The sequence below is a fragment of the Antedon bifida genome, chromosome 6 (genome assembly GCF_963402885.1).
Source record: "Antedon bifida chromosome 6, ecAntBifi1.1, whole genome shotgun sequence".
Classification (NCBI taxonomy): Eukaryota; Metazoa; Echinodermata; class Crinoidea; order Comatulida; family Antedonidae; genus Antedon; species Antedon bifida.
In genome coordinates, this window is record NC_136231.1 from 2,346,434 (window position 1) to 2,359,698 (window position 13,265).

At 32.9% G+C, this 13,265-nt stretch overlaps 2 protein-coding genes across 2 annotated transcripts in view; one reads left to right on the forward strand and one right to left on the reverse strand.

Moving 5' to 3' along the window:
• Window positions 1-891: 891 nt before the first annotated feature.
• LOC144844974 (BTB/POZ domain-containing protein KCTD19-like) lies at window positions 892-6,912 on the forward strand. The gene is made up of 2 exons (XM_078702090.1): window positions 892-1,665; window positions 5,921-6,912. Exons 1-2 carry the CDS (start codon window positions 990-992, stop codon window positions 6,895-6,897), a joined length of 1,653 nt encoding a protein of 550 aa, XP_078558216.1. The 5' UTR covers window positions 892-989; the 3' UTR covers window positions 6,898-6,912.
• Window positions 6,913-6,956: 44 nt separating this feature from the next.
• Window positions 6,957-13,265, reverse strand: part of LOC144844513 (spatacsin-like) — a 31,913-nt gene continuing 25,604 nt past the window's right edge. Inside the window, exons 29-37 of the mRNA XM_078701452.1 lie at window positions 12,763-12,829; window positions 12,410-12,568; window positions 11,726-11,868; window positions 11,059-11,163; window positions 10,789-10,957; window positions 10,454-10,530; window positions 9,622-9,771; window positions 9,127-9,281; window positions 6,957-8,184 (exon numbers count right to left, since the gene is read on the reverse strand). Coding sequence (XP_078557578.1) covers window positions 8,010-8,184; window positions 9,127-9,281; window positions 9,622-9,771; window positions 10,454-10,530; window positions 10,789-10,957; window positions 11,059-11,163; window positions 11,726-11,868; window positions 12,410-12,568; window positions 12,763-12,829 — 1,200 coding nt within the window. The 3' untranslated portion in view covers window positions 6,957-8,009. The remainder of the gene's footprint in view (window positions 8,185-9,126; window positions 9,282-9,621; window positions 9,772-10,453; window positions 10,531-10,788; window positions 10,958-11,058; window positions 11,164-11,725; window positions 11,869-12,409; window positions 12,569-12,762; window positions 12,830-13,265) is intronic.

Consider the following 13,265-nt stretch of genomic DNA (forward strand, 5'->3'; position numbering starts at 1 on the left):
TTCCTTCTTTTTTCAGAAATAAGTTAACAATGTAACCCTGATCTTAGTAGACACATGCTTCTCATCAGGGCCGGCCTACTTTTAATGTTAAACTAGTTTGACAAAAAAGTGTGATGTGCCCAAATACGGTAGTGATATACCCAAATATGGTAGTGATGACATCATCATTTCCATATATGGGCACATCACATTTTTACCACATAAAGTTTGATAGTGCAGACAGAGCTTTAGGCTTTATTTTATGCATTTGATCATTTTCATTCCAAATATTCATAGGGTATGTGTTTTGCCGTTTATATTGTCTTTAAATACTGTAGGCCTACTACTATTGAACCATCTTTTACTTGAAATTACTAAAATAAATATACTATTGTTTAAAACGTGGTTTTGCGTATGTCTATTGCAATGCGTGTGTGGTGGGCGTTTGGGGAATATGTTAAAACAACAATATTTAATAAATTTACTGAAAATCAAAGTTTATATAAAATTGATATATTCATCGGCACCACCACCTTAAAGATTACTATTTACAAATACCTTATTTAAAAAATATTATTCATGGAGGAGGGATAGTCATGAAAATGTCACATTAGATAATAATTGTAGCCATTCATCAGAGCAGGAGAAATAAGTTGAGACTCTATATGGTCGGAGGAAGTGGATAGATATTCATGGAGGAAGTGTAACCCGTTTCCTCTATAATATTATTTCCGCGTGATCTTAAACAAAAGAATTTGGGAAAAACCATAATGTGACGAATCAGTAATGTGAATGATCTGATAATGTAGTATCGTTAGTCTGTGCTTTAACGGCAAGTATCCAGTATCATCCAGTAAAACCACAAGGTACGTAGATAATTTATTTTATGGGTTTTGTTGTTGATGGATTATTGATAACTTCAACTGGAATTTTATCTAATGAAATAACATTGTTATGTGAGACTAGCATCATGATTTCCACTTAATCATAATCATCATGTTTTCGTAGACATGGCTTCATCTTCTGCAACCGAATTATTGAATCTAAATGTTGGTGGACATTTCTACACGACAACTCGTGCAACATTAACTCGTTATCCAGATAGTATGTTGGGCTTGATGTTCAGCGCGGGCAAAGCCGGCGGCCAACAACCAGCACGCCGAGACGATAATAATCGATACTATATCGATGGAGATGGCCCAACATTTCGACACATTTTGAATTATCTGCGTCGATCAAAACTTATCATTCCTTATGGCTTCAAAGATTGGAATATCCTGGCGGCAGAAGCAGATTTCTACCAAATTCCAGACTTGATTAGATGTATTAGCGAAAGAAGAAAGGGTACAAACCAATCCTTATTGGAAGTTCAATACGTTTACACAGCTGGAACTAGCATTGAAAAAAGAAAAACAAATTATTGGTGGAAAGTATGTGGCGAACCTAAAATCCTTGACAAATTGTCATCTATAGTAAAATTTGAAGACAGTTATGGTGATGATGTGAGAATAATGCGTAAAGACGATATGTTATGCTTAGATTTTACTAGGACACAATTGTTTGGGGAAATAAATAAAATCGGTTTTACTTTCATTAGCACAGTATCTACAAGCAGTAGTAATGCTAATTTTCCTGGAAACTTCGACGGCAAAGACAGGTGGATATTTATAAAAGACAACAGTACCTAAGAAGGATTCAATAACGTATTTACCAGTTCATACTTTAATTAAAAAATATAAAATATTAACAACTATAACATTACACAATGTCGGTGTTTAAAAATGATTCTATTAAAAAGCCCTGTTGATGTTGGATCAAATTATGGAAATGAAATAGGGCCTATGTTTTGTAATTACTATATTATATGCCAATAATTAGATAATTTTTAGATAATATTTGTCAAATCTTGTTTAAATTCATAGAGTTGGCCAAGTGTTAACAAATATATTCCTTTTTTCACCTATTGAAAATCTCTCGAAGAATAAGTATTTTATGTGTATGTATGATAGTAATATAATAAAAGCATATGCGATTATTATTATATACAGTGGATACGATGATACTATAAACACTTGTACAATCAATTGATACAAACTATATAATACCACCGGTACATTTATTGTGTTATACTTATAGAACTAAATAAAACTTTAGAATTTAAAATAGCAGCTATATTACGTAGCAAATTAAACTCATTATCTTTGTAAAAATATTACATATTATTCGGACATTATACAGTTGATTTGCATAATATTATTCAATACACTGTCCAATAAACAGCTTTAGAACTAAAAGAAAACTCTCAATTTTGTGTTTTACTATAGTGCTGATGATTCGAGTTACATGTGTGGTGCTTTTTGAACAAGTAAGATATTTGGCAAACTTAATAGCTATCTGATGAATATTGACGGATTAGATTTTTTTAGAAAGTAATGGTTAAAGATAAATTATGCCATAACAAGTTTTTCCTGAGGGCAGTAGAATACTTTAGAATAAATGTTTCGGAGATATGATCTGGCTTCATAAGAATGGAGCTAAACATTTCGTGGTTCGGGAATCCTCAATATTGAATTGCTAGATTTAGATCATCAAGGTTTGGTAGGTTAACCTATAATCCCATGCAACAAAACAATATGCAAGGTGAGGCTGTGTTTGCTCATTAACTTTTATTTTCTCAGCAGAAAAAAACCCCGTAGGCCTATAAAACAACATGAGAGCATAATATAATATGTATCTATCAGTGCTTCATAACAATGTCATTGGACGATAATAAAACAATCACAAGTTTACTATAATATGGTCACTTCAGTCTAATTATTAATTAGTATTACTGTGATAAAATCAATGAACTTATACCTGATCCATACACCGAGTCATATTAGTAACCACTACTACTAACTTCAAAATGCTTCTGTTGAAACAACGCTCACGCAGCCTATTCAATATAATGCTTCACCTTCATATGCAAATACGCCGGCGAATACCAGAACAATAGCAATGCAATGCGATATATTGCGCCACCAATAATATAACAAAAAAAAACATACAGAAAATATTTATCAAGCTCAAAATTAAAAGTATTACCAAGAAACAGTTCTATTGCATTATTGCATAATCACATAATAAAGTACTAAAATATACCCTCACGCACAAACTTTTTGAGGGCGATTTCTATGCTATGACGAAAATTACTATAGGCCCTATAGTAATTTTCGTTAACCTAACGAAATTCATATCTACAGTGTAGATATGAATTTCGTTAGGTTAATGGGTTGAGTCTAGCTGATATTAGGCCTATGCATATTCTACTGTTCGTTTCTACACTCAATAAGCAAATACCATGTTCTGTGTCACATCCTATGTTTTATTCCTAGAATTGTTTTAACTGCTGTAACATCAGTCATTATCAATAGTTGTATTGTACAGAATATGTATTTCCTTGAACACGGTAAGTGGTTAACTGCACCTTTTATATTAAATAAATTAATCAGCCATTCAAACATATGTATTACAACAAAGGGTTTATGTCCAGAGACAATAACCTGAGGAAATAACAAAAGACTAAACACTATATTATCTGAAACCAGAGAAGAGTGAAATTGTCACTCTTCCCTGCTGAACCTAACCCTGTGATTGGAAAACTAAAGCAAACATTCAGTCAAACAGCCTGCTGCCGAAAACCGTTGACATAACGTATTTTTAGAAGAGGTAATAATAGTGAGAGAAGGCAATCATCATGCAAACTGTTTATCGACTTACTATCGCATGGATAATTATGTGGGATACTGACCAGTGCCTGATCAGATATTTGGATGCATTATAAAATTAATATTATTTAAATACGGTTACAGATGTAACCTTTGACATCATGGTAAACAAAAGTTTTTTTAAATACGACAAATATTACAAAATGCGACGACGTAACAAACATCCGATAGGAAACTTTTTACTTGAATTTACAATACAACAGTTTCCACAATAAGTTATAAATATGAATTTATTTGAGCTCAAATATTAAAATGTTACCATATTAATTTATAATGCTTCAAATACAGTATCTTCGTACCTCTTCTACAAATTTCTTTTAGCAAGCAAGCCGTTTGACTGAATGTTTACTACTTTGTCAATTCCAATCGGAAAAAGGTTCGCCCATATTAAAGGGTTAGGTTCAGATAATTAATATTTAGGTTTTAGACATGAAACAGCCCGCAACTTATTGTTTCTGGACATTAAACAGTACGAGAATCGCCTTTGACATGTTGTTTTACCACATTTATTTCATTGGTTGATTAATTGATTCAAAAAATAAAAAGTACAGTTAACCACAGTGTTCAAGGAAAAGGTTTTCCGTACAATTCAACTATTGATAAATTGATTGATATTAAATGATGACGCAGCATTCTAGGAATAAAACATAGGATGTGACACAGAACATGTGAATACATCTTTGTTTTATGTGTTTACTTATTGAGCGTAGAAACTAATTATTTACAGTAGAAAATATGCATAATCAGGTTGTGACATTTGACCCTTCCTAAGTTTCTGAGTTTCAAAATAAAACTTAAAAGAATATTTTAATAATGAACAGCTTGGAATATCAGTTTAATTAAGTTATTTTACAATATTGTTTTTTGATGTTATCTTGTTTTATATGTATTTTCTTGTTTTTCCATTTTTACTGCGTCCAACTTAATCATATATTATACTAGGCCCAACCACTCAATTTTTCAGTTAATACGGATTGGACCCCATTGGAAATAAGTTTACTTTTTATTTGTCGACTTAATGGGTTATCCTGGTATTCTTTTTTTAATATGTACATTGTATATTTTAACTATTTTTATGAATATCGAATAAAATCAATCAATCAATCCGATTAAAACTACGCCGTGTCTATATCTGTTCAATAGTAGGAGCTGGATAATGTCTGTTTACTGAAAAATTCCAAAAGAACGGTTTACTTCGAAAATCGGTTTCGATCGCGTGTCTCCATTTTTTTAAACCGAAATTTGAAGAGATTCAAGATCGGAATCAATTAAAGTTTTTAAACCGTATTTTAAACTTGTGTTGCGTGGATTTCTTATCTTATTTTCATCAAATGACGGGAAAATTATCTTTAATCACAAAGACCAAATTTTAGTTGAAACTAATGACGGGAAAATAATCACAAAGATCGAATTCTAGTTGAATCTAAATTCTGGTGGACATTTCTAACGACAACTCGTTTAAATCCAAAAAGTAGGCTACGATGTTCTTAATGTTTCATGGACACTTATCACCAGCACACCGAGATGATAGTAATCGATATTATCGATCGAGAGAGTTCGACATTCCGATACATTTTTAGTATCGTCTATCAAACCACGTCCTTCCTCGTGGTTTAAAGATCCACCCCGAGGGCTGGGGTGTTTCGGAAACAAAAATACCTCGGAAACATGAACAAGAATGAGAAGTTTTAGTGGGCGTCTCTGTTTTCGAGATTTCTAGAAAAGGTATTGTGTCTCTCTTTTTCCAACCACCAATGTGGCTGAGGCAGATTTCCACCAAATTCCGGATCAGCTATATTACCACGAAACCTTCTCTAAGAAAACAGAATATAGGAAAATAGAACATGACGCATCAGTGATTTGAATAATTTAATATAATATCCAATGAGCTTATAGATTTCCCGATCTATAGGTGTATATAAGTTTATTAGATATGTCTCATAAGTACAGTATCATCCAGTTCAACCACTAGGTAGGTAGAGAATGTAATTTATGATTTTGATTTTGGATTACAATTTTTTGTTGGAATTTAAACAAACTATATTATTGTTTTCGTTAGGGCCTACTGTTTGGCATACGTATAGGCCTATTATAATTCGACGAATTTGTGGACGAATGAAGTTATCTTATATCTTTTTTCTCTTACTTAATCATAATATTCATGTTTTCGCCAGCCATGGCCCCACCTTCTGCCACAGAAGTACTGCATCTAAATGTTGGTGGACATTTTTACACGGCAACTCGTGCAACATTAACTCGTTATCCAGATAGTATGCTAGGCTTGATGTTCAGTAAGAAGGGCAAGACAGTCGTCCAACCACCACCCCAAGACGATAATAATCGATACTATATCGATGGAGACGGCCCAACATTCAGATACATCTTAAACTTCATACGTCGATCAAAACTCATACTTCCTAAAGATTATAAAGACTGGGATATGCTGACGGGTGAAGCGTACTTTTACCAAATTGACGAGTTGATTACACTTATTGGAAGTCAAAAAGATTCATCCTCTGGCGAATTATTGAATCTAAACGTTGGTGGACATTTCTACACGGCAAATCGTTCAACTTTAACTCGTTATCCAAAAAGTATGCTATACTCAATGTTCAGTAAGAAGGGCAAGACTGTCGTCCAACCACCACCCCAAGACGATAATAATCGATATTATATCGATCGAGATGGTCCGACATTTCGATACGTTTTGAATTTCCTGCGTCAATCAAAACTCATTCTTCCTGATGGTTTTAAAGATTGGGATTTGCTGGCGGCTGAAGCAGAATTCTACAAAGTTGAAGATTTGATGAAATGTATTGGCAAAAGAAGAAAAGCTACAAAGAAATCCGTGTTGGAAGTTCAATATATTTACACAGGTCAATCTGTCCAGAAGGCTAAATTGGACTATCAGTGGAAAGTTACTGGCCAGGCTAAATTCCTTGACCAATTGTCTATAAAAGGTGATGATTCAAGAACGTCTATATCTTGGAAGAACAAAGATAAAATATCTAGGGCACGTTTGTTTAAAGAGATATATGAAATCGGTTTTACATTAATGTCAACAGTATCTACAAGCAGCTGTAATAAGAAATCTCGAGACCGTTTCGATGGCAAAGACAGGTGGATATTTATAAAAGACGACAGTAACTAAGGATTCAATAACGTATTTACCAGTTCATATTTTAATTTAAAAATATAAAATATTAACAACTATAACATTACACAATTTTGGATGTTTAACCAATCAAAATGATTATATTAAAATAATACAAAAAAAAAGATTTTGCTCTAAAACCATCTATGTATTTACCATAATAATGTGGCATTATGAATTAAGTCATGTGTATGTGTTAACAAAATATTGTTTCACATAGCCTAATATGTCTCTGTAAAGAAGTTCTATGTTCTATTTTGTATTATTATTATTATTATTATTATCATCATTTCAATTATTTTAATTATTATACTTGAAATCTATGATAGTAGGTTATAATAACATAAAAACATAATAATACTAATGTATGATTATTGTATAATGGTGAACAATTTAGTTGACTCATATGAGTTAATATAATATAATAGCTCTTACAATATACAGACTACAAATATTATACATTTAGTGTGTGATACTTTATAGAACTAAATAGAACTAATTAAAAATAGCACCTATATATTACGTAGCGAATTAAACTCAAATTATCTTTGTAAATAATCACATATTATTCAGACATTATTCAATTGATTTGCATTATATTATACTAATTTTCACTTTGTGTGTAACTGTATAGTTCTACTTTCTAATAAACAGCTTTCAAACTAAACAACTCTCTGGAACATCAATATTTTGTTTTTCTATAGTGATGATGTTTTGAGTTACATGCGAGGTGCACTTTTCTTTCCAAATCCCCTTTTTAATGTATCCCCAAATATTTACCCCTTTTACTCTGCCAGCGGAGTAGTGGAAACTTTATCCACATAAAAAAAATGATGCAAAGTGATTCACCTCAAATTTTTTCATTACAAATTATTTCTTGTTTGGCAAAAATAATAATTTACCTTGTTAATGAACATTTCTGAGAATTTAATGGACAACTTTACCGAGAACCATATTTTGACAACGTATTAGGGGTGTACATATGATTTCAGAACAATTGAGAGATTTACGATATCGTCGCGCTCGCTCAAAATATGGTTCTCGGTAAAGTTGTCTTTTAAATACCAAAAAAACATCCCTAAAGTGGAAAATGGTTTAGACCCCACAATTCATATAATATCTCTTAGATATGAACCACCATCTCCCTTTAACATGTCCATTGCTATGTCTTGAAAGTTAAGTTCTGTTGCCATGTCGTACGCTGTTTTTAAATCTCTGCAATAGCCTACTAATCGTTTCATATTCTCTCTCATTTCTGCTGTTTTTTCCTGGTCATGTTTATACCTTCAAAACACAAATACAATTTATTAAGAACTAAAGAAACTGCTGTTTTACGCATTATTATTTTTAAAAAAACTATAAAAATGTATTATATATTAATAATGTAAATATTTCATATTATATGGAGCTCGAAATTTCACAGCGAAGCACAACCATTATAGTCTACAAATTTATTTATAAAAAGAATGCAATAGTACCTTCAATTGTTTAAATGGACTAATACACAAAATAATACACAGCATGAGATACAAAATCAACTGGCAGGGTACAGTTGAGTGTTTATAACATCTATTATAACACATGATATTCAATAATTACTCCATTGAACACTTATGTCATCATGTGATTTTAATAGGTATATGGCCATTGAATTTTGTTATATTTACATTCATTCTTGTAACACAATGAGCAGCCATGCGCGACAAAAGACTAGGCTGTTAACAGATGGCGTTCGGAAATTGATTGTTTTATGACCCATTTATACATTTATAAAGAAAAATACAATCAAAATAGTTCCTCCGTTGGTTAAGAGTTGGTAACTAAACTCTCACAATACTTCCTAAAAAAAAACCTTCCCAAAACTGCAATGTTAAATTACAATCTAAAAGGTCACAAATACTCCCTCTATTGAAATTAAATTTCCGGAAATTATGGGCCAGACCAACAATATTGGAAAGTTGATTTGGTGGCTGTACTGAAGAAGACTCAAATTAATTTGAAACTTTCTGATATTTTATTTTCAAATTTTTTCCTTTTCAACCACGTTGTCGGTTCTTAATTGTTTCTTTTTGTTCTTATTATTCCTATGGCACGCTAAAACGGCCTTTTGCATACTATAAATAAAGCACCCTCGATATTCCTTTGTTGTTTTTTAGAACAGTGGCTTTACAGTAGGATTTTGTAAACAGGGAGAGTGTCAAGAGGTGGGAGTGTGTGCATACTAACCTTGAAGACATGTCAGTAAAATGTGACTCTTCAAGCCTTAAGCTTCTTTTAAAATCATCCAGAAATACAAAGTTTCCTTGCTGGATTACATTATAGTATAGAGCATTAGACCACTTAACATGTTGGTCAGAGTATGCGCTGGCCACCAGCAGTGCCTACAAAAGCGAAACAAATAAAGTCTAAAGATTGTTGCCCAAGCCTGACTGACTCAAAATCTTAACGCATCATGTAATTGTATGTGATCTGTAATAAACTAAAGAAATCTTTAAATCCTAAAACGTAAGTAAAAAGTAACAGATAAAAAGAATATGTTATCACTTTAAATTTCTATAATCATCTTTTATTTAATTGTCATTGTTGTGTATTGTAAATCACATGTTTGCCCTCTAGGATTGTTGTGGTCTTTTTTTTATATACCGAATAAAAAAAAAATATGCAGTGTTTTAACTTACAATAAAGTGGGAAAGAATGGAAAAAAAAGTTACATTAATGTACCTCATGAAACTTTCCATGTTTAGTTATAAACTTGTGAAATTCATTTGAGTCGAGGTTGATAACACGTGTATTCGTGGAAAGTAAGTGGAGTTGTAGCGCCACCAATCTTGCCTGACATGTGCAGTGCTCAGCATGACGTAAACAGTTCTCCTGTAAACATATAGGATAAAATGTTCAGAAAACTATTCCTTTGTTATAAATGGGGTATTCAAATGACTGAAATTGTACTGAGATGGATACACTATTTAATAATTTATCATGCTTATAACCTAAGTCAACAGTTGAAGCCATTCTTCTTTACGGCTGTGAGACATGGAGTCTTACTTCATCCCTCTCAAAATCATTGGATGGAGCATACACCCGCATGCTGGGGAAAGTCCAAAACATCCCATGGTCCTCACACGCCACCAACAAGACACTATATGCCAACCTTCCCCGTCTTACGACCATCATTCAAAGACGTCGCATGGGTCTGGCCGGTCATGTTATGAGAAGCTCTGAGCCAGCCTCAAGAGTTCTCCTTTGGGAACCAGAAGAGAAAAGGAAAGTGGGAAGACCTCAACTGACTTGGCTCGACATTCTGTTGAAAGATACCAAACTAGACCTGAGTGAACTGAGGAAGAGCATGCTTGATAGAGATGTGTGGAGACAAATTATCATGGCACCCACTAATGACATTAAGTAAGTAAGTATAAACTAAGTCTCATTTGAGGCTTAGGGAGTGGAGTTGAAAGAGTCGTGAGTTACAACGCTGGAAGGCAAGCATGTTAACCACCAAGCTATAGCTCAACTTCGCTAGTATACTATGGTATACTAAAGGTAATTAGCCTACCTTGGCATAATTTTGAGCTGCTTCTGTTAATCCTTGCAAAATCTCTTGCAAACAATTTTGAAGTTCAATGTTAGTCTCTAAAATCAAACAACAAAACAATATCACACAAAGTTTGCTGAATTCAAAGGGTGGAAGGATCGGGTTTACTCCTCAGATTACAAAATGTTTTCCCTTTTTCAAGGCTTTAAACTAAACAATAGGTGGAGAACTTTTGTTTGACAAATTGAACTGAAGGCATTGTATAGGGTTATGTGGTCACATATTCATGATACACATCAAATTAACTTTTTTTATGACATCCATGCACCGTCTACAATGGTCTGACCATTACATACCCATTGCTCGGTCAGCAAGTGCTTTCAGACTCTTCATAGCATCTTTTTCTAGCATCTCTCCAATTTCCCGATGCATTCTGAACTTGAATGATACCATATTGTATGTCTCTGGATCAGGAGGTTTACATCGTTTTAGATAATCAAGCAGGGCGATTTTTAGTTTTCCATCCTAAATAATTAAAGTATTTATTACAGGGAAATACTTGAATAACATCACTCCAAATACCATGGTAAAACATAAATAAATGTGTATCTATTAACTTTAATGACCTTTGATCCTATCTTGATAAGGTGTTCTAATTTCTTTGCTTTGTGCAGATATTCAAATGTGTACATCATCTCACTACAACGTCCAACTCCCATGATCAGGCGAATCTAGAAAAAATATTTAAAATTTGAACATTAGCACAATACAATAATAATAAAATGAATAAAAAAGGTTGACAAGAACAGCGATTGATAAACTTTAAAAGGGCTACAGTAGCTTACTTCTAGATAGAAAATTCATAGTATTGAAAATTCTACACAAATAAATATACTTTAGAAAAGTCAATCTCAATATTTTTGCTTAAGTCAAGATAGTTAAACACTGCTTAAGTGAGAAACATTATTTATCAAACCAGGTCTTTTGATCTTAAGGAATAGACTTTGTCATCTAAGGTTTAACTTTTAAGAAAAAACATTGTACAAATATTTGCTTAGGTTAGTTTGAAAACTTAGCTTTGATGACTTTAATTCTTAAGCTTCTTAAGCTACACTATCAAACTTTATGTGACAAAAATTTGATGTGCCCATATATGGACATGATGATGTCATATCACTACCATATTTGGGCATATCACTACCATATTTTGGCACATCACACTTTTTTGTCAAACTAGTTTGATAGTGTAGACAGAGCTTAAACAAGATTGATATAACTGTACTGTATGTTTACCATAAGTCTGTGCTCTTCAGCTTTGCCAAGCACCTGTGTACAATCCCTACACAGCCTAAGGACACTGGATATGCCTTCCATGTTACAGCAAATAGTGTGGCAATCATGGGCTCGAATTATCAACTCAACTTGAAGAGTGTGGGCTGAAACATTTAATGAAAATTATAAATCAATCATTCTGTAATGGTATAGCTTGTTTGTAAAAAATTAAAAAATACTACATAATAGTAAAGATATCTACTGTACCTACTATATTTAATCTTGTGTTCAATATCTTAAGCTATATCTACACTATTGTGACAAAACAAGTGGGCACATCACATTTTTTTGTCACAATAGTGTAGATATAGTGTAGTGTAGACAGTCGAGCTTTACAATAAAAAAGAGCTTTTCATTTCTACACAAGTGTTATGATTGGTTTGAACTAACACTACAATTTACATTTTTCTAAACAGTTACCACATGAGGATGGTATTTTTGGTAGAAGTAAGGTTGAAATTAATCGTTCTCACTCCTGAGGACGATCAAAGCATATTAATCGAAACGTCGAGAAACTCAACAGTTCTTTTCAGAACTAACGTGGTGTATTAGTTTATATCAAAAGGTTGAAATTGGTATCAAGAGATAAAGGTGAAAGCAGAACAAGTCTTACTAGGCTTGTTGGAAGATTGGTTAATGACTTACCAATTTTAGAAGTTGTTGAGTTATCTAATAATGCCTTAGCTTCCTGAATAAGTCTGTTTCCAAGAGTAGCTGGGTTTTGACAAAGTCTTATAAACTTGGTTAACTCATCTTTATCTGATGGCTTTCTTGATAGTGGTACTTGTGAATCCAAAGCTTGCCCTGAATTAAATAATAATACCTCAGTACAATACCATATTTGCAGCATGCAGTCATCTTAGCCAAACAATACCCCTAAATATTACACTTGAAAGAACTGAATGCTTTATCACAAATGATGGTGGTGGGTCATGAATTGCCAGTGTCAAATGATCCATTTTCCTAAGACGATTTTAAAAGTTAATATTTCAATTTACCTTGCTGTTGTTGTTCCGCCTTCAATGTCACCTGTTTGATAATCATATCTGCAAGGAAACTTGAGACCTAAAAAACAAAACACACACTACAGGTAAATAAAAATAAAAAATAATACATTGTATTATTTTTTTTTTTTATTTACCTAACAGCGTTAGAATATACTCAGAGTATATGAAAGTGTAAACATAAATTAATGTACTGCTTTTCCTACTTCATCATCATAAGACTGCATAAAGCGTGGATCCCACTAGTGATGCAACACAATGACGTAGACGCAACGAAAGCAAGTTGACCAATCACACACAACTAATTGAATAATTCATCACTTGTGATTGGTCAAACCACATTGCGTTGTGTTGCGTCCCAGTGGGAACCAAGCTTGAGGTAATGGTGACAGGAAATGTACTGGGAAGGTTTAAATATACATTTGAAACTTTTAAAGCTCACCCAGGAGTGGGTATCTTTGCTAGTGGTCTATTATACCATTAGCAGTATAAAGGCG